The following is a 23,669-nucleotide window of genomic DNA, read 5'->3' on the forward strand; positions in this document are numbered from 1 at the left end:
TCGTCTCTTTAACTCCTCTCCTCTAACTGACTGACTTCAGCCTCTCTCTCACCGCCGCAATGTTTCATATCTAGCTATCTTCTACCGCTATTTTCATGCTAACTGCTCTTCTGATCTTGCTAACTGCATGCCTTCCCTCCTCCCGCGGCCTCGCTGCACAAGACTTTCTTCTTTCTCTCACCCCTATTCTGTCCACCTCTCTAATGCAAGAGTTAACCAGCATTCTCAATCATTCATCCTGTCTCTGGTAAACTTTAGAACTCCCTGCCTGCTTCTGTGTTTCCACCTTCTTTTGACTTGAATTCCTTGAAGAGGGAGGTTTCAAGACACTTATTCATGAATTTTTGACCACTGCTTTGATCCTTTTATGGAACTAGTATTTCAGTGGGCATATTTTTTTATTGGATTTTTGTTGCCCGTGGCCAGTGTCCTTTCTACATAAAAAAAAAAAAAAATTGTCCACGGCAGCCACACCCCTATTACCGAACATGTCCACACACCAAGTGAGGCTGGCTGCCCACAGGTGGCGGGAAACCGTCCCGTCCTCGCTAGTGCTTCACACATAGACATTCATAGACAACTTCTTGTATATATACTTATTGTGCTTTTTTGAGTGTGAATTTCATATTTATACCTTATGTATTTATTGTATATAATGTTTTTTTTGAATAGTTTTACATCCAACGTAAAACTTTAGGCCTTATTGTGGATATGTTTAAATAAAAAAAGAGACAGAGAGAGAGAGAGAGAGAGGAACGTAGGAAGAAAAGGAAAGGATCATAATAACAGACAATAAAGGGATTACGATGAAAGAGAGAGAGAGAGAGAGAGAGAGAGAGAGAGAGAGAGAGAGAGAGAGAGAGAGAGAGAGAGAGAGAGAGAGAGAGAGAGAGAGAGAGAGAGAGGAACGAAGGAAGAAAAGGAAAAGATCATAATAACAGACAATAAAGGGATTACGATGAGAGAGAGAGAGAGAGAGAGAGAGAGAGAGAGAGAGAGAGAGAGAGAGAGAGAGAGAGAGAGAGAGAGAGAGAGAGGAACGAAGGAAGAAAAGGAAAAGATCATAATAAAAGACAATAAAGTGATTGCGATGAGAGAGAGAGAGAGAGAGAGAGAGAGAGAGAGAGAGAGAGAGTTGCAGATGCGTTAGCCTTGACAATGTTCGATGACTTAATTTCTCTCTCTCTCTCTCTCTCTCTCTCTCTCTGTCTCTCTCTCTCTCTCTCTCTCTCTCTCTCTCCTTCTCTCTCTCTCTCTCGTATTTCTATGCAAATTTATATTACGACGTCACATGACCTATGTGTGCTTCCCTTAGCAATAAGATTATTAAATCTTTAGTTTGCTCTCTCTCTCTCTCTCTCTCTCTCTCTCTCTCTCTCTCTCTCTCTCTCTCTCTCTCTCTCTCTCTCTGCATCTGAGAGAGAGAGCGAAGAGAGAGAGAGAGAGAGAGAGAGAGAGAGAGAGAGAGAGAGAGAGAGAGAGAGAGAGAGAGAGAGAGGCGGGAGGTGAAAGGAGGCAGCAGTAGTGTTGGGCAGGATCCGATAACTCAAGTATTCATGGAACCGGTTCCGTGGGGAATCGGTAGAGCGCAGCAGGTGAAATCCCAAGTCTTGTCGTTCACCAGGGTGTAGCGGTTCTGAGACTCATCTAGAATACTGGCAGGGATGATTACCGAGTACCAAGTCTCGGTCTTGAGAAACAGAGAATCTGGGATGGACAGTGAATGGGTGCGCCGTTAAGTTGATATTTACTTCTATCTCACACAGGATTTGTTCAATAATATACATGCTTGGGTTTACATCAACTCGCATATTCAGTGGGATGTCTAGTGCGGAGGTGTTTCATGTTTGATGTAATTCCATTGCATGCCAGTTTGTTTTTACAGACTTAAGCATATGGTACAACATCAGACAACGTGTGTTCTATATAATTCGACACTGGAGCTGATCTAATTCACTTCGATATCATTTTGTTAAATTGACCAGGTCTAAGCCTGATGAATGCTTCTCTAACACCACAAATTTATATATATATATATATATATATATATATATATATATATATATATATATATATATATATATATATATATATATATATATATATATATATCTTAGTAGGAGGAGGCAATAGACCTCGAAACGATAATTACTCTCAGTGAAGTCTAAAGCACTGGATCAGGGGATGCTGTGAACTTATCATTAAAACCAGCTGTGACCTCACTGAACGTTTCCATTTGTATCTCACAACACAAGGGGGTAGTCACAGCCTGCCCTCTAAACACAACTCTCTTCCTCCACACAAAACTACAAGCACCTAATAACACACACACCCTTTACTCGAAATTTCAAAATTATCATGGCGACTCTTAGACCAGCCTCAGAATCCTTATCTGGGGAGGGGACCACAAATGTCTCCAGGTCGGACTGCCTTTCTAACGACGACCCTAAGTGTCTTGACATCCCCCTCAACTTTTTCTTCATTAACTTCTGGAACATTCGCGGTCTAATATCTAATTTTCAATCTGTAGAACACTTCTAAACCTCATCTTCTTTTCCTCACTGAAACTCGGGTGTCTGAGGCGACAGTAACCCCTTTTCTTTTCCCTCCTACTTTCTCTATCCTTATTTTCGATGAGATGGATGTTGCGTTTATGTGCGCAACGACTTAACCTGCTCTCGTGCCCACGCTCTTGAATCTTCCAATTTTTTTTTACCATCTGGCTACGACTACAGAGTCACTCTCAAACTAAATTTATCTGTGGTGTATATCTCTCACCTAACTCCTCTGACTATAAGAAAATTCTTTGACTACTTAACTTCCAAAGTGGAGCACATTCTGACCCTCTTCCCTTTTGCAGAGATCTCCATTCTTGGAGACTTCAAGCTTTGGCTTTCCTCCCTTCACTGACCATCCTGGTGAACTAGCCTTCAACTTTGCTATCCTCCACGACCTAGAACAATTGGTGCAACGCCCTACTCGTATTCCTGACCGTCTTGGAGAGACGCCCAACATTCTTCACCTTTTCCTGACCCCTAATCCTTCTGCTTATGCTGCCACTCTCTCTTCTCCGTTGGGTTCCTCCGATCGCAATCTCATATCTGTATCTTGTCCTATCGCTCCAATCTCTCCTCAGGATCCCCCTAAGCGAAGGTGCCTCTGGCGTTTTGCCTCTGCTAGTTTTAAGGACTTGAGGAGATATTTTGCTGATTTTCCTTGGAATGACTACTGCTTCCGTATCAGAGACCCGTCTTTGTGTGCTGAGCACATAACAGAGGTGATAGCGTTTGGCATGGAGGCGTACATTCCTCGTTCATTTATTGACCTAAACCTTGGTTTAACACAGCTTGTTCCCGTGCTATACATGATAGAGAAGTGGCCCACAGAAGGTACTTAAGCCTTCCATCACCCGAATCTCATGCACTTTATATTTCTGCTCGGAACCATGCCAAGTCTGTTCTCCATCTAGCCAAAAACTCCTTCATTAACAGAAAGTGTCAAAATCTTTCAAGATCTATTTCTCCTCATGACTTCTGGCATCTAGCCAAAAATATCTACAATAACTTTCCTTCTTCTTTCCCTCCTCTATTTCAACCAGATGGCACCACTGCTATCACATCTATTTCTAAAGCTGAACTCTTCGCTCAAACGTTTGCTAAAAACTCTACCCTAGACGATACAGGGCTTGTTACTTCCTCTCCTCCACTCTCTGAGTACTTCATGCTACCTATTAAAATTCTTCGCAATGATGTTTTCCATGTCCTCGCTGGCCTAAACCCTTTCGAAGGCTTATGGACCTGATGGGGTCCCTCCTATTGTTCTCCGAAACTGTGTCTCCGTGCTTGCACCTAGCCCAGTGAAACTCTTTCAGCTCCGTCTGTCAACATCTACCTTTCCTTCTTGCTGGTAGTTTGCCTACATTCAGCCTGTTCCTAAAAAGGGTGACCGTTCTAATACCTCAAACTACCGTCCTATTGCTTTAATCTCCTGCCTATCTAAAGTTTTTTAATCTACCCTCAACAGGAAGATTCTTAAACATATATCACTTCACAACCTTCTATGTGATCGCCAGTATGGGTTCCGTTAAAGCTGCTCTACTGGTGATCTTCTGACTTTCCTTACTGAGTCATGGTCATCCTTTTTTAGAGATTTTGGTGAAACTTTTGCTTTTGCTTTGGTCATATCAAAAGCTTTTGATAATGAAGAGTCTGGCACAAAGCTTTGATTTCCAAGCTACCCTCCTACGCCTTCTATCCTTCTCTCTGTAACTTCATCTCAAGTTTCCTTTCGGACCGTTTTATTGCTGCTGTGGTAGACGGTCACCGTTCTTCTAAATCTATTAACAGTGATGTTCCTCAGGGTTCTGTCCTGTCACCCACTCTCTTCTTATTATTCATCAATGACCTAAACCAAACTTCTTGTCCTATCCACTCTTACGCTGATGATACCACCTTGCACTTTTCCACGTCTTTTCATAGACATCCACCACTTCAGGAAGTAAACATTTCATGCAGGGAAGCCACAGAACCCTTGACTTCTGACCTTTCTAAAATTTCGGATTGGGGCAGAGCAAACTTGGTATTGCTCAATGTCTCAAAAACTCAATTCCTCCATCTATCAACTCGACACAACCTTCCAGACAACTATCCCCTCTTCTTTAATGACACTCAACTGTCCCCCTCTTCTACACTGAACATCCTCGGTCTGTCCTTTACTTATAATCTGAACTGGAAACTTCCCATCTCATCTCTAGCTAAAACAGCTTCTATGAAGTTAGGCGTCTGAGACGTCACCACCAGTTTTTCTCACCCCGCCAGCTGCTAACTCTGTACAAGGGCCTTATCCGTCTATGTATGGAGTATGCTTCACATGTCTGATGGTGGTAGACAGGGTGGAATCAAAAGCTTTTCGTCTCATCAGCTTCTCTCCTCTAACTGATTGTCTTCAGCCTCTCTCTCATCGCCGCAGTGTTGCATCTCTAGCTGTCTTCTACCACTATTTTTATGCTAACTGCTCTTCTGATCTTGCTAACTTCATGCCTCCTCTCATTCCGCGGCCTCGCTGTACAAGACTTTTTTCTTTCTTTCACCCTTATTCTGTACCCCTTTCTAATGCAAGAGTTAACAAGTATTCTCAATCCTTCATCCCTTTTTCTGGTAAACTCTGGAAATCCGTGCCTGTTTCTTCTTTCTATGACTTGAATTCCTTCAAGAGGGAGGTTTCAAGACACTTATCCTTCAATTTTTGACTACCACTTTGGGCCCTTTTCTGGGAGTGGTATTTCAGTGGGCTTTTTTTTTTTTTATTGGATTTTTGTTGCCCTTAGCCAGTGTCCTTCATACATATAAAAACAAGATATATACATATATATATATATATATATATATATATATATATATATATATATATATATATATATATATATATATATATATATATATATATATATATATATATATATATATATATATATATATATATATATATATATTATTTTTTTTTTTTCTATTTACTCATGAGGACAAAGGTTACAACCTACTCTTTGTTTGGCAGTCTTAATTTTTATGACGCGTCACCTTCCTTTCTTCCATCCATAATAGGTTTGTCATCCCCCCTCCCCTCATCGTGGACCGTTACCGGAATTACACCAATATATATATATATATATATATATATATATATATATATATATATATATATATATATATATATATATATATATATATATATATATATATATATATATATATATATATATATATATATATATATATATATATATATATATATATATATATAATCTATGCTATGACGTCATAGGGTACCTACCAAAGTACAAAAAAAAAAAAAACTACGTTTATTGCAAGACTAAATAGGTGCCTCCTATTGGCTAACATGAACGAAATGTTTTCATATTAGTCACTCAATTTCTTTGAATACTAGACACAGGGATTCATATGTGTTTATATTACACTTCTTCGTTCATTGGTAGATACCATTTGCAAGACTTCCTAAATAATGTTAATGATTACATACTTATTTGAAATACTACATAAATGTAACGCGTGCATATCTGCCATCAATACTCGCTTGAAACCGTTAAGGCGGAACCGGCTCCAAGACTCTGAACCGGTTTCTAGCGGTTCACAGCGAAAATGTCAGAACCAGTTTCTGAACCAGTTTCCACATAGCCCTGGATAGCAGCCAACCAGGAGATAGCCGCGAGTGACATCACTGCAGAGAGTGCGTCGAGCCTGTCCGAGAGAAAATCCGCAACTCCTTTCGTAGGCAAAGCGGCAAAGCAAAAGCATTTTATGGCTTTATCGTCCATTCAGTACGTTTTCTTAAATGCAGATTTCAGATTCAGATTCAAAAATTTATTTAGCCAATTAATTTGAACATAATCACAATGAAAATCATCATTTTACATTAGCTGAGCCTAATTAGAGTAAAAGCTCTTTCATATGTATACACTTGATGGTTCCTATACGTAATGTTACAAGTTAAGCAGAATACATAGTTATTAATTTAGTAAACATCCAACCCATCCACCAAGGTATTTCCAATTCCACACAATTACACACGAACATATACACCTTTCCATGAAGACCCTAAGGGTCGCAAGCGATAAATAGCCTCATTAGGTAATATGTATAGGCTATAAGGAATAGTATATCTCTTATTTCTGTGAGCTAAATGATGATGATGATGATAATAATAATAATAATAATAATGGTAATAATAATAATAATAATAATAATAAGAAGAAGAAGAAGAAGAAGAAGAAGAAGAAGAAGAAGAAGAAGAAGAAGAAGAAGAAGAAGAAGAAGAATTACACTCTGATCTTAGCCAAAAGGCCGAGAAACGATAAGGCTACAAGATGTGCAAATGACAAAGGTTGACGAATTTAGATATTTGGTCCACGGTGCAGAGTAATGGAGACTGGTAGGGAGGTAAAGAGAGTGCAAGCGGGATGGAATGGGTGGAGGAAGACGGCAGCAGTGACATGTGACAGAAAGGTTTCCATAAGAACATAAGAACATAAGAAATAAGGGAAGCTGCAATAAGCGACCAGGCTTACACGTGGCAGTCCCTATATGAAATATACCTACCTATTTCCATCTATTATCCCCATCCATAAACTTGTCTAATCTTCTCTTAAAGCTCTCTAGTGTCCTAGCACTAACAACATGATTACTGAGTCCGTTCCATTCATCTACCACTCTATTTGAGAACCAGTTTTTTCCTATCTCCTTCCTAAACCTAAATTTTTCAAGCTTGAAAAGCTTGTTCTACCCTGGTTGCTGATCCTAAGAATTTTGCTTACATCCCCCCTTGTTATAACCCTCATACCACTTAAAGACTTCTATCAGGTCCCCTCTTAACCTACGTCTCTCTAAAGAATGTAAATTTAACAGCTTCAACCTCGCCTCGTAAGGAATACTCCTCATCCCCTGTATCCTTTTAGTCATTCTCCTCTGTACTGATTCTAATAAACCTATATCTTTCCTGTAATGTGGGGACCAGAACTGCACAGCGTAGTCTAGATGAGGTCTGACCAGCGCCAAGTATAACTTTAATGTTACTTCCGGCCTTCTTTTTTTTTTTTTTTTCTTATTTTATGTAGGAAGGACACTGGCCAAGGGCAACAAAAATCTAATAAAAAAAAAAAATGCCCACTAAAATGCCAATCCCATAAAAGGGTCAAAGCAGTGGTCAAAAATTGGTGGATAAGTGTCTTGAAATCTCCATCTTGAAGGAATTCAAGTCATAGGAAGGTGGAAATACAGAAGCAGGCAGGGAGTTCCAGAGTTTACCAGAGAAAGGGATGAATGACTGAGAATACTGGTTAACTCTTGCGTTAGAGAGGTGGACAGAATAGGGGTGAGAGAAAGAAGTAAGTCTTGTGCAGCCAGGCCGCGGAAGGAGGGGAGGTATGCAGTTAGCAAGATCAGAAGAGCAGTTAGCATAAAAATAGCGGTAGAAGACAGCTAGATATGCAATATTGCGGCGGTGAGAGAGAGGCTGAAGACAGTCAGTTAGAGGAGAGGAGTTGATGAGATGAAAAGCTTTTGATTCCACCCTGTCTAAAAGAGCAGTATGAGTGGAACCCCCCCAGACATGTGAAGCATACTCCATACATGGACGGATAAGGCCCTTATAGAGAGTTAGCAGCTGGGGGGGTGAGAAAAACTGGCGGAGACGTCTTCTACTTTTAACACTCCTAAAAATGAATCCTAGTACCCTATTTGCCCTGTTTCTGGCTTCTATGCATTGTTTCCCTATACGGAGTTCAGAGCTAACTATAACTCCTAAATCTTTCTCGTACCCTGTACCTACCAGAGTTTCGTTGATTAATGTGTACCCACTGTGTGGGTTTTCTCTACCTACGCTAAGCACTTTGCATTTATTGATATTAAATTGCATTTGCCATCTATCCGTCCATTCATTCATTCTATTTAAATCTGACTGGAAGGCGATGGCATCCGATTCTGACCTAATTAATCTACCTATCTTTGTGTCATCCGCATATTTACTAACATCACTACTAATTCCACTATCCAAGTCATTGATATATATTAGAAATAACAATGGCCCTAATACTGATCCCTGTGGCACCCCACTATTTACATGACCCCACTCGGATTTCGAGCAAGAACAAAGGGAAAGATTTATAAAACAGCAGTGAGACCCGCCATACTGTACGGTATGGAAACAGTACCACTAACGAAAAAGCAGGAAGTGGAGTTCGAAGTAGCGGAATTGAAGATGTTGCAATTTGCTCTTGGAGTGACGAGGATAGATAAAATCAGAAATGATTACATCAGAGGAACAACACACGTACATCGGTTTGGGGACAAAGCAAGGGAGGCTGGGCTGAGATGATTTGGACATGTCAGGAGGAGTGACGAGGGGTATGTTGGGAGGAGGATACTGGACATTGATCTGCCTGGCAAGAGGAAGAGAGGGGGACCAAAGAGAAGGTTTATGGATGCTGTGAAGGGAGACATGCAAGTGGTGAGCGTGACAGAGGAAGGCGCAGGAAATCGACCGCATTGGAGTAGAGTTATCCGCTGTGGCGATCCCTAAATGGGAACAGCCGAAACAACAACAACAACAGCAGCAGCAGCAATGCTAACAACAACAATTATAACAATAAGGAAATATAATAACGGTTACAATACAACACCATGATACATAATCTACTATAAAAAATAAATAAATAGATAAATAAATAAATAAATAAATAGTTAACGAAAAACCGACCGCGTTTCTTTTTCTCTCGACAGATGGTCAGCGATAACCAGACCGGATCTGCTCGTGAAAACCTCGTCATTGACCAAATTCCGAGTTTCTTTGGTCATGTGTTTTACCTCGCAAGCTGGATCGATGATTTCCCTTACCTGTTCTACAACACAGGTGAGCTATATATTATTTTTTTTTCTATACGAGCACGGCCCTATGGCAACAAAAAGGAAGATAAAGAAAATAAGACCTACTGAGGTGTCAGTCTCTAAAGAGAAAAGTAAAGGTTTTCTGAAAAAAAAAAAAGAAGGATGTGTCTATTTTATGTAGGATAAGTGTATTTTACGTAAATTACTTTTTGCACATTAAATCCTGATGCTGCTTGTTCGCAGACTTTCGGAGAGCAGCTATAAGCCATATATAAGATAAAATAGTGGTGTCGACAGTCGTGGTTATCTGCACCTGCTTGAAAATTATGCTGGTGATGTAGTGTTTGTGTATGCATGGTGTGGTTGAGACAGGCTGTGGCAGTCTTGAATAAAGCAGGAGTACCAAAAAATTTAGCTTTACCAAATGAAATCTTATTAAATCATAGTTCTCTCTCCACGTTGTAAAGCGAATACATTCGGATATCGATTCTATGACTGTTGTTGTAGACACTGTGAATGCGAAGCCATAAGAGAAAATATCAGAACCAGTGCTAGGAAGCAATATACGGCGCAGCGAAGCTAACGAACTACATTACTGATGTGAATCTGACTCTGCCATTGTCGCAGATATTTGAGACTTGTGTTCATACCTGACTTTAAACCAGAAACATTGACAAGAGTGCGTCTCTTGTCAACATGCAGATCAATAGAAGTTAGGGGGAGGACCCGCATGCCTCGGGAGGAACGTGTGGATCAGTGTGATGAGATTCACGTTCACACCAAAAAAAAACATGTATTGACAGACTGCCCACTGATTGCCAGATCCGTAAAAGGATCCAAATGCTGAACTTTTCAGAGATTAATTATTTATTCAGTGAAAGAACTTATTAGGTAACGTATGCAGTACAATATTTCATATTTACATGTAATTTTAACATATTCATCTAATTATTTTTTATCACTAGTTTTATGGTGGACAGAATAAAACAGGTAATTTTTTTTTCTATATTCATTATGCTTTTCTCAAGCCTACTACCAACTCACAACTGCATGTGTGTTTTAAACACTACATTTTTAAGCTAAATTCATAGGCTATTCATATTGAACATCACTGTAATCTATACTATCTTGAAGCTGACTACTTTTCTTTGTTTTGATTGTCCATCGTATTTAGACGATGAACTACTATATACTGAGCTAGCTTCCTTAGCAGCTGTGGCCCCCTTTCGTTGCCGAGTTTGATATGTATGTGTGGTGACTGTTTGCTCAGTGCGTAATTCTCTCAGATCACATTCCACCGGTGCTGTTTGGTGTCCAGTGCTGGAGGTAGTGAGTCCCTCGCCTTGGTGCGTGCAGAACTTACAACTGTCTTGATTTCTATCCAGAATCGACATGTGTGTTGAATCCACTCTAGCGTGACATATTCTAGACTGAATTCTATTTTGTGTATAGACTAAGTGCCAGTCTGTGAAGGGAGTGAGTGACGACATGAATTTCTAATGTGTTATCGAAGCTCACTCTAAGAATTGTTAAAATGTTCCTTATTTGTATTAGGTACTCAGGGTCGCATCTTAGTTCAAGTTCAAAAATACAATACAAATTTAAACTCAATACAAGGGTCAACATTAATTTTGCTGGATAATAGGCACGGCCATCAGTGCCACAGCTCCTTGGTGGACAGTATAACTATCACTCTTATTGTTAAAATTTATACACAGGCAACATCGCACACTCTAATGTAATCTACCTCACGTAGTTGCGTAACTACTTCTAAATCTCTTGCATGAAACATTATATATATATATATATATATATATATATATATATATATATATATATATATATATATATATATATATATATATATATATATATATATATATATATATATATATATATATATATATATATAATCGATTTAACACTATATAAAATATTACCTTCAATTGATTTTACAAGGACGTTATTACTTTACCACGTTCCAACCCAACCGCCAGCTGGTTGCACCAAGATCCAACCAGACTGGGGAACTATTAAGCGGAATGTTTTCCATGCTTTTTTTTTTTTTTTTTTAATTGTTTTAGCTTTTATATTTAAGACTGATAAACATGGATAAACTGTGAAGATTAGAATTATTTACTTAACGTATCAATAGACTTAAACACAAGATAGTACAATTTAACAGATGAGATCACCTACTTGTTCATAGATTCTTTATACTGTCTCTGTAAATATGATGCCATCAAGTCCCCATATATCGTGTGAAAGGAGAGATACATTAACATCTCTTGTGCGTGTGTATTACTGGGGAGTTGGGAATAGCGATACGTCTTTGAATGGAGCTCATTCTCAGTCTCAGCATCATCTGATATTCTGACTTGGGCTGTCCGTGTTGCGTCTCCCAATTAATACACGAAAGCGTTTTACTTGCTTTTGAATTTAGTATACCTGATTGACGTTTTCTGAGTAATATTTGTCTTGCTCAACGCGCAAAAAAAAAAAAAAAAAAAAAAGTGTTGTATTTCAATAGTGACTACTGAATGTTTGATGAATAGCATGATAAAATTACGCAATTGTTTTTTTTTTCCTTTAATTACTATCATTTGTTTATCTTTTATTATATATTTGTTATTATTATATAATTGCTTTATTATTATCATTATCATTATTATTATTGTTTTTTTTATTATTGTTATTATAATTATTATTATTATTATCATTATTATTATTTAATTAATTAATTCACTATTATTTATTTATTTATTTATTTATTTTTTTTTTACTCCGTTTATTGAGATTCTTTGTTTGTAGGACACAATACAGAGGGAACAGTCTCATTATGAAGGGGCATAGGGGAAACAAGTTTATGCTGTCGGACCTTGCTGTGGATTAGTGTGGCCAGCTGTGCTAGGTTAAGATTCTTGGGGTGTAGCAGGGTGGGTCACGGGACTGTCTGTCCCTTTTCATCGGAGGCCGACGGGGCTAAGAATGATGCGTGCTGGAATGAATGGTGCCTTGTCTCGGGCACTACCCGTGTGGGATTGCTGGCCTGGTGAAAAGATAAAATAATGGAATTATAGTATTGAAAATGTATTTGATCGCTCCTACTACAAAGTAACATGTCTTGCCACCTCAGGCACGCATTAAGCGTGGACGGCTTGATTTGCCAAGCCTAAGCCACCATTATCAAAAACCTGTGTCTGTGCCAACACGTACAGTCCTAGACCATGCTAGACTCCTCACACAAGCATGCAGGTCTATCATGCAAGCCCACAGGAATATATATATATATATATATATATATATATATATATATATATATATATATATATATATATATATATATATATATATATATATATATATATATATATATATATATATATATATATATATATATATATATATATATATATATATATATATATATATATATATATATATATATATATATATATATATATATATATATATATATATATATATATATATATATATATATATATATATATATATATATATATATATATATATATATATATATATATATATATATATATATATATATATATATATATATATATATATATATATATATATATATATATATATATATATATATATATATATATATATATATATATATATATATATATATATATATATATATATATTCCTGTGGGCTTGCATGATAGACCTGCATGCTTGTGTGAGGAGTCTAGCATGGTCTAGGACTGTACGTGTTGGCACAGACATATATATATATATATATATATATATATATATATATATATATATATATATATATATATATATATATATATATATATATATATATATATATATATATATATATATTATGCTCCGAGATACGGAAGAGATGAACAAGGAAAACATCCATTTTTTTTTCTTTTCTTCACTTTATTTCTTGCAACGTTACAACTTCACAGGAGGCATCTTCAGGCTAAAATACATAAATACATTTAATACATCAATAAAAAGATACATTTAAAAAATAAAAGGAAACATACTAACCATAAGGAACACAATAATAAAAGTTAACAAGAAGAGCCGACATAAGTTATGACTGTGAATAACTGAAAAATAAATAAAAAAAACAGCAAAGGCAATGTATGAAGCAATAGTGATATATTACACACTGATATTGGATGATTGGATTATTCCACTTCGTTTTCATCCAATATGAATGCCTGATATATTCACCAATATATCACTATTGCTTCACACATTGTCTTTGCTGTTTTTATTTATTTATTTATTTATTTTTTGTTATTCACCGTGATAACATACGTCAGCTTTTGCTTAATTTTATTATTGTGCCCATTATGGGTTAGTATCCTTGCTTTCATTCATAAATAAACAAAATTTAAAGTAAAAAACAATGCCATCTGAGGTGCCAGTCCACAAAGGGAAAAAAAAAAAAAAGGGAGGGCCTGAATATTATCCATAGCTGGAGGAATGTCTTGAGACCTCCCTCCTGAATGGATTCAAGTCATAGGAAGTGGGATATACAAAAGCACGGTAGAGTTTATCAATTGCATTAGAAAAGTGGTTAGAATAGGGATAAAAGAAAATAGTCTTGTGCAGCGAGGCCGTGGGAGGGATATCACTGTGGAGATCATAATACATCTTGAAGTATTCCTAAGATAACAATAATTCACTTATACCAAAATTTCCTTTTTTTCTTGTCCTTGGCTCCTAACCATAATTTTACAGTTATTTCCATCTAAACAAAATGGAAAGTAAAAATTATTTTGATCTTAAGAAAAAAATGTTTTTTGTGGTTAGAACAATGAATTTACATTTTTGCCTTATATCTTTATAGAATGGATTACTATTGGTTTTCATGTGAGGTAAAGACCTTTGCAAGATCTCAATTGCTTATCTAATTACTTTTGAAGTGTTCCAAATAGGTCAAAACAATAAAAGAAAAATATGAAGGGTTTTAAAGGGTTTTTTTTCTAATAAGGTAATTCTTCAACTGATCAAATCTAGCAAGAAATTTCTCATATAAGAAGAATTTGCTTACATTTCAGAAATATTTTTCAATCTTCCAGAATGTTCTAATTGACACTATTAGAAGTTTCTAGAACATTTTAGGACATTCTATTCAATGTAAACAATTCCAGAATATTCTAGAATTTTCTAGAATATAGTAGAAATATGTAAAGTATAAAAATTTTCTAGATTCTGCAAGAATGTTCTAGAATGATTCAGAATTTTCTAAAGTAGATTCAAGAATGTTTTAGAAAGATTAAGAACATTCTGGAAAGCATTCTAGAAAGACTATATTCTAGAGTACTGGTTGACAATATAAAAGTAGGAGCTTGCAGACCACCAATCAGTTCTGCTTTGGCTGCCTGAGAAGACACATCACAAAAGGTAAAAAGGTATCAAGAAGATGCAATCTGTCTTCAGATGCATTCTGCTACATATGTGGTCAATTCATCAAGACAAGAGCAAAGAAGTTCTCTGTGACAGCATTTGGAAAAATGGTGAAATTTAGATATCTTGGAGCAAAAAAAAAAAAACAAAACAAAAACAAACAATCATTCTAAAAGCCACAAAAGCAATGTTTGACAGGAATAATGGATATTTTCTACTGTTTTGCAATGAAGAGTTGGAAAATAACACTTGCTCATCAAAGACAAAAATCCTGTTACATAATTAAATGCACCAGGGAAATTAAAACACTAACAAAACACTAATGGTATTTTTTTTTTACGAGTGAATACCAGTTATTTGACAGTTTGCTTAAGATACGCAATGAAGCGTAATTTGCCTTAACAGTTACATTCACATCATAGCCCGTTTAATTTTAGATATTATTATTTCTTTCAGTATTCTTTTATTGATATATATTTCTTATTTTTGTTACTTTTATCTTCCATTTTAACATAACTAGTATTTATATGCATGCCATATGATCGTAGTTGTTGTGGCGCCACGCAAGAAATTTATTTTATCACTTCATTTCCCTTAGCAGTAGGATTACAAAATTTTTATTTTGCTCTCTCTCTCTCTCTCTCTCTCTGTATGTGTGTGTGTGTGTGTGTGTGTGTGTGTGTCACAGTAACCACTTTGATGGTACATGGACGACGTAGTTTCCAACACATGAAAGAGACTACAGTATGTCAGGCGGCGAGGATTTCTCTCCTGTCACCCGCGGCATCGATCTCAATGAGTCACGCACTCCCTCTCCCACCGCTTGTACGAATTCCACTCGTCTCTCTCTCTCTCTCTCTCTCTCAGCCCGCGCGCGTCTGTGTGTGTGTGTACGTGTGTGTGACTACATTTTAATTTATTCTTCGTTTTTTTTATCTCTTTTTTTTCATGTTGACTGTGTGTGTGTGTGTGTGTATATATATATATATATATATATATATATATATATATATATATATATATATATATATATATATATATATATATTTTTTTTTTTTTTACGTCTAGTTTTCCCTAGTCTGTTAGAGCTGAGACGGTGCCTCCTGATGAAGGACTTTTGGATTTGGCATTTGGGAACCGTTACCCCGAGTGGATGCCCTTCCTACCCTCGGACCGTAGCCAGGATTCGAACCCGTGCGCCTGATGATCACTTGGCCCCCAAAGCGCGCGCGGTTCCACTGTACCATATACATATATATATATATATATATATATATATATATATATATATATATATATATATATATATATATATATATATATATATATATATATATATATATATATATATATATATATATATATATATATATATATATATATATATATATATATATATATATATATATATATATATATATATATATATATATATATATATATATATATATATATATATATATATATATATATATATATATATATATATATATATATATATATATATATATATATTCGCACTGTTTGTTTTATTAATGTAACCAGTTCTCCAATGCGTTTTGCTTTGAACTATAGAACAATATATTTCAATAATTTCAGATGAATCTTGTAATATGTAGTTACGCATTTAGTTTTCTTCTGTAAACACACTTCTTTTCTTTCTTAACGCCGACGCAGAAGATATATTTATAAAAAAAAAAGCTATAGGCCACAGGCGATATTTCTTTCAACGGTCTTACCAATTTCCCTTACTTCGCAAAATCACCTATGCAGTTAACTTACTTATGAATTTATTTATATCTTATTATATGTTCATTTATTTCTAAAGCCAAGGTCAACAGAAAAATTGAATAAAAATAGATCCACTTAATACCAGTTCCTATAGAGATGTCAGATAGAAAGGCAATAAATAAATAAATACATATATAAATAAATGAAAAATAAATAAAAAAAAAAAGAGGCTAAGTGTCTTGAAACCTCTCTATTGAAAGAGCTGAAGTCTTAGGAAAGAAAAAATACAGAAGCAGGCAGGGAGTTCCAGAGTTTACAATAGAAAGGGATAAATGATTAAGATCACTGATTAACTCTTGCATTACAGAGGTGGGCAGAATAGGGATGAGAGAAAGAAGAAAATCTCCTGCAGCCAAGCCGCGAGAGTATGGGAGGTATGTAGTTATCAGAAGAGCAGTTACCATGAAAATAGCGGTAGAAGATAGCAAAAGATGCAACATTGCAGCGATGAGAAGAGGCTAAAGAGAGTCAGTTAGATGAAAAGAGTTGATAAGACGAAAATCTTTTGACTCCACCCTGTCTAAAAGAAGGGTATGAGTGGAATCTTATCATACATGTGAAACATACTACTTCATACATGGAGCCCCTGTACAGTTAGCAGCTCGGGGTGAAAAGTGAGAAAAACTGGCGGAGACGACTCAGAACGCTTAATTTCGTAGACGCTGTTTTGGTTAGAGACGAGATGTGAAGTTTCCAGTTCAGCTGAAAATAATAATAATAATAATAATAATAATAATAATAATAATAATAATAATAATAATAATAATAATAATAGTAATAACAATAATAATAATAATAATAATAATAATAATAATAATAATAATAATAACAATAATAATAATAATAATAATAATGATAATAATAATAATAATAATAATAATAATAATAATAATAATAATAAAATAACAATTTATTGTTTATGCAAATAACAAAAATATTTTGTGCGTCTGCTATAAAAGAAAAATAAGCAAACATACAATACATTCACTAAAATGCAATACTCTTGTTAATTTACGGTGTCCCCAAAAGACATCACATTACTATTTAGAACTGCGTTATCGCTTAATTCAATAGTTTTATACTAGTTGTCACAAGAGATTTAGAATATTTGGTGGTTCTGCAGCTCATTGAACTTAACTTTCTACCTGAAGGCAACAGGTATGCTTCACATGTCTGGGGGGGTTCAACTCCTCTCCTCTAACTGATTGTCTTCAGCCTCTCTCTCACCGCCGCAGTGTTGCATCTCTAGCTGTCTTCTACCGCTATTTTCATGCTAACTGCTCTTCTGATCTTGCTAACTGCATGCCTCCCCTCCTTCCGCGGCCTCGCTGCACAAGACTTTCTTCTTTCTCTCACCCCTATTCTGTCCACTTCTCTAACGCAAGAGTTAACCAGTATTCTCAATCATTCATCCCTTTCTCTGGTAAACTCTGGAACTCCCTAACCTGCTTCTGTATTTCCACCTTCCTATGACTTGAATTCCTTCAAGAGGGAGGTTTCAAGACACTTATCCACCAATTTTTGACCACTGCTTTGACCCTTTTATGGGACTGGCATTTCAGTGGGCATTTTTTTTTATTAGATTTTTGTTGCCCTTGGCCAGTGTCCTTCCTACATGAAAAAAAAAAAAAGCTGATTACTGCTATTTAGAGGGTGTGAGGGGTCTCTAATAATTACTTCACATATATGGAACGTATTCTTTATATATATATATATATATATATATATATATATATATATATATATATATATATATATATATATATATATATATATATATATATATATATATATATATATATATATATATATATATATATAAAACTACACTTAGACTATTCTGTACTCCCAATTTCAAAGAGTTTCGAATGATTTTAGTGTTTGAAACAAAATTTGTTATCAATAATCATACTTAAATAGCTGAGAATTAGTGGCCTAGCAGTGACAATTACTGATGTACAGAGTGACTAAGATAGGAGATAAAACACAATCTTGTGGAGCTCCTGTATTCAAGCTTGCGACTTTTGATTTTGTAACAAAACATCTTACATACTGTGACCTGTATTAATTCATTAATTCATAAAACTATTTTTGTGTTTACTCGTACATTCATTTTTATCAATTTCTGCATCATTATGTGTGGCTGAATCGTATTAAATGCAGTAAGATATTTACGAAGAGTATCTTTGCCAATTCTTTTGTGCTCAATTTGTTAGATTTATCTAGAAACTTTAGAACATAATATATTAAGCACGAAGATGCATCCTCAACGCATCTGTGTTTAGTATATGCAAATTTATAGGGATCAGTGTCATGCTTGACCTGCTGACATGATAGGTTTTTATTTTTTATTTGTTTATTTATTTATTTTTAAATCATAATAATCAAAGTTAAAGTTACTAGCCGATAATCTTTCTGTTTCTTTGGGACTGAAATTATTTCGGCTGTCTTCCAAATTACAGGTATACAAGCATTATCTATTTGTTAGAACAATATACATAAGATGGCAGAAAATTATTCTCTACACAACTTCAAAAATTCTGGTTGATTTTGTCTGGTCCCGCGGATTTAGAAAGTTTAATAGTTTGCAAACTTTTAATTCTTTTAACTTTTAACTCCTTATAATATAATATAGGGGATTATAATAGGGGATGGTCATTCCTATAAGAGAGTCTACCGGAATTGATCGTTCATTTTCAAAATTAAATTTATCGTATATACCATGAAAAACTGTTGAGCTCATTATACATGTAGAAATCAGGATTATCACTATGTAACACGATTTTTGTCTTTGACAAGCAAGTGTTATTTTCCAAATCTTTTCACTGCAGAAGAATAGAAAATGTCCATTATTCCTGTCAAACTTTGCTTTTGTGGCTTTTAGAATGATGTTTTGCCCCAAAATGGCTAAATTTCATCATTTTCACCATTCTTGGACAAAAAAAAATCAAATGACACAAAAGTTAATTTTAAAACTTCTGAAACTAATTTTTATGATTAAAAATGAACTGTTTTATCTTGATTTGCGTGAATACAACAAATCGCTTTCACGTATAAGCCCCCAAATGTTTTCCTATCATGTTTTCATTGAAGGATCCCTGATATCTCAGTTCAGAGTTCATTATATCTTGGTGGAAGTGTTCCACTTGTTCCTCTGAATATGATCCCATATTCTCCTTGAAATTGTCGAGGTGAACATCTAGGATATGGACCTTTTCTTCGCTAAGTTGTGTCATCACTGCTTTGTTCACTGCGTTGTGGCTACCAAGATCAATTAAATTATATTAGGTTTATTGTCTACAGAAACATACGGGTAATTACAATAGTCTAACATACCATGAAATAGAATGTAATATAACTGAAGTCCAAACAATGTCTTTTTTTTTTACGTTTAACTAATTTAAATTTCACATGATATAAATATTTAAATATAGGCAATTGACTGCAGAGTGATGGAAATGGTTTTGCTTTATTATGCGATATCTGAGCATGATTGTGGTTTAGTATGCACTCCCGGTTTACCCTGCAGGGAAGCAAAAGCAAGGCACATCACTTAGCCTGCACCACGAATATACTTTCTCAATCTCAACGTCGCTTAACAACACCTAATAATAGACTGTTGTCACTATATCGCATTGGCTCACACGACGTGCAAAGGGATAAAACATACAAGGTGTAACACAAGCTGCTGCGGATATTGCTAGAGGCGAAAGTACAGGTTTTCCAAATGGAAAATGTTCTATACACATATGCATCTTGAGGCCATGTTTAGCCGTGGGATGACATTCGAGTGTGGCTGGGCGACAGTGTAACGTTGTCTTAGTTACCCATTAAGTGTAGCACAGACCTCAAGGAACACGAATCAGTTTCACCGGTAACTAAAACAAACACTTCAATTTTTTTTTTTTCTTGTTTTTTTTTTTTATACTGTATCAGATATTACAATACTTGCAACTAAAATCAAAAGTCAGGCATGGTATTGTGTTCCATTAAACCATGTTGTATTTTATATTAGTATTGCTTGTAACATTAGATAACACTATCGTAATTTAAATAAGGTTTGTTGATTGTATTACCTACATGTTTAGCCATCTGTATTACTTGTTCAGGCACTTGAAAAAAAGAAAAAAAAAATTGCATCGGATCCAAGAAACACTATCAATCAACCCTTACGACTGGTAACCCCTGGATTCGGACCTACCCACTCATCCACCCAAGACATCTGCAGGACTCCACAAGACCAGCCATTCATCACGTCGCAACGAAGCGGTCTCAGACCTAGCCACTCATCAATGGAAGACACCAAGAAGAATTCCCCAGGACCAGATATCCATCACCTCACGGTGAAGCTGCCATCCTTCTGCTCCAAGGAGGTTGCCTCATGGTTCTGGCAAGCCGAGATCCAGTTCCGATTGAGGAAAGCCACAAATTTTATAACCAAGGCCGACTATGTACTGCAGGTCGTTCATGAGGAGATTTTTTTCTCGCATCGCTGTCTGGTTAGACAATCAGGACAAAGAGGCCCTCTTCGACGACCTGAAGAATTATCTTCTGCAAGAATTTACACTCTTCGTCAGCGCCCGAGCCCAACGTCTCCTGAATCTCCCACAAACACCACTAGGAGACACCACAGCACACGCAGCGTGGAACGAGATGCAAGCTCTCGCTGAACTGCCTAGCATCGATCCTACGTCCGGCAAACCTCGGCGGGTAGATTTATTCCAGAGAGCTGTGGCTACAACGTCTTTTCCCGTCGGTGAGAGCCGCCCTTCACGAAGCCGATAGCAGTCCCATAGAGGACATCATAAAGAAAGCAGACAATATGATCAGTGCCACAAGAACATTTCGCATCCCAGGCACCATCTGCCCTGCCTTCGTCGAGGACGTCTCCAACACCAACGCTGCAAGACCCACCAGTCGCAGATGGCTGCCCAACAACCAAACCTGCGAAAGAAAACCAGGAACGTCCGATAAAAAAACTGCCCTATGAACTCTGCTACTACCATTACAAGTTCGGGACTGAAGCTCGCAAATACATCCCGGGTTGCCAGTGGTGAAAAAAAAAAATATATTGAGGCCACCACTGACCATGGCGGTGGCCTCTCCGAACCTCAAACCTGGAAATATCAACGCACTCCATTCCCCGACCTCGGATTTCTTCGTCACAGACGTCTTATATGGCAGCAAATTTCTAGTGGACACAGACGCCTTCCGTTCCCGATTTCCAGCCACAGCAGAGGACAGACACCGCCCCTTGACACATCACGGCTAAACAAGGCTTCAAAATGTAAAAGTGTACAGAACATTTTCTATTTAGAATAATCTATACTTTCGCTTCTAGCAATACCAGCAGAAACTCGTTTTACACCCAGTATATCTAAAATGCTTGTAACTTTTCGCGAATATTATGCACCTACTATGATTTAACCAAATGTAACCGAGTCACAGGAGGAGGCAGTAGGCACCTGCCGAAACGATAATTACTACCAGTGAGGTCTAAAACACTGGATCAGGAGGTGCTGTGAACTTATCATTAAACCCAGGTGTGACCTCATTGAACATTTCCCTTCGTGTCTCACAACACAGGGGGGCAGTCAAAGCCTGTCCTCTAAAGACAACTCTCTTCCTCCACACAAAACTACAAGCACCTAATAACATACACACCCTTCACTCAAAATTTCAAAATTATCATAGCGACTTCTACACCAGCCTCGGAGTCCCCATCTGAGGAGGGGACCATAAATGTTCCCAGGTCGGACTGCCCTTCTGACAACGTCCCTAAGTGTCTTGACACCCCCCCCCTTAACTTTCGTGGTCTAAGATCTAATTTTCAATCTGTAGAACACCGCCTCTCCTCTTCTAAAACCTCATCTTCTTTTCCTTACTGAAACTCATGTGTCTGAGGCAACTGACAGTAGCCCCTTTTCTTTCTCTCCTACTTTCTTTATCCTCATTTTTCAATCCAAAGCTGGATGTTACGTTTATGTGCGCAACGGCTTAACCTACTCTCGTGCCCACGTTCTAGAATCTTGTGAGTTTTCCACCTTCTGGCTACGACTACAGAGTCACTCTCAAACTACATTTATCTGTGCAGTATACCTCTCATCTAACTCCTCTGACTATAAGAAATTCTTTGACTACTTAACTTCCAAAGTGGAGCACATTCTGACTCTCTTCCCTTTTGCAGAGATCTCCATTCTTGGAGACTTCAATGTTCACCACCAGCTTTGGCTTTCCTCTCCCTTCACTAACCATCCTGGTGAATTAGCCTTCAACTTTGCTATCCTCCACGACCTAGAGCAATTGATGCAACACCCTACTCGTATTCCTGACCGTCTTGGACAACATTCTTGACCTTTTCCTGACCTCTAGTCCTGCTTCCTTGGAATGACTACTGCTTTCGTGTCAGAGATCCGTCTTTGTGTGCTGAGCGCATAATAGAGGTAATAGTGTTTGGCATGGAGGCATACACTCCTGACTCTTTTTCTCGACCTAAACCTTCCAAACCTTAGTTTAATACAGCTTGTTCTCGTGCTATATATGATAGAGAGGCTCAAACCTTTGCTAAAAACTCTACCTTGGACAATTACGGGCTTGTTCCTCCCTCTCTTCCACTCTCTGACTATTTCATGCTACCTAGTAAATTTCTTCGCAATGATGTTTTCCATGCCCTCGCTAGCCTAAACCCTAGGAGGGCTTATGGACCTGATGAGGTCCATCCCATTCTTCTCCGAAACTGTGCCTCCGTGCTTGCACCTTGCCTAGTCAAACTCTTTCAGCTCTGTCTGTCAACATCTACCTTTCCTTCTTGCTGGAAGTTTGCCTACATCCAGCCTGTTCCTAAAAAGGGTGACCGTTCTAATCCCTCAAACTACCTTCCTATTGCTTTAATTTCCTGCCTATCTAAAGTTTTTTAATCTAACCTCAACAGGAAGATTCTTAAACATCTATCACTTCAAAACCTTCTATATGATCATCAGTATGGGTTCCATCAAGGCAGCTCTACTGGTGATCTGGCTTTCCTTACTGAGTCTTGGTCATCCTCTTTTAGAGATTTTGGTGAAACTTCTGCTGTTA

The 23,669-nt window shown here is 36.7% G+C and overlaps 1 protein-coding gene and 1 pseudogene across 1 annotated transcript in view; both read left to right on the plus strand.

Annotated features, from left to right (window-relative positions):
- The first annotated feature begins 9,290 nt into the window (after positions 1 to 9,290).
- LOC135110092 (uncharacterized) lies at positions 9,291 to 21,852 on the plus strand (annotated as a pseudogene).
- Positions 21,682 to 23,669, plus strand: part of LOC135110093 (glutamate receptor ionotropic, kainate 4-like) — a 28,097-nt gene continuing 26,109 nt past the window's right edge. The window contains exon 1 of the mRNA XM_064022045.1: positions 21,682 to 21,805. Coding sequence (XP_063878115.1) covers positions 21,682 to 21,805 — 124 coding nt within the window. The remainder of the gene's footprint in view (positions 21,806 to 23,669) is intronic.

Source organism: Scylla paramamosain, chromosome 20 (assembly GCF_035594125.1).
Source record: "Scylla paramamosain isolate STU-SP2022 chromosome 20, ASM3559412v1, whole genome shotgun sequence".
In the NCBI taxonomy this organism is placed as follows: Eukaryota; Metazoa; Arthropoda; class Malacostraca; order Decapoda; family Portunidae; genus Scylla; species Scylla paramamosain.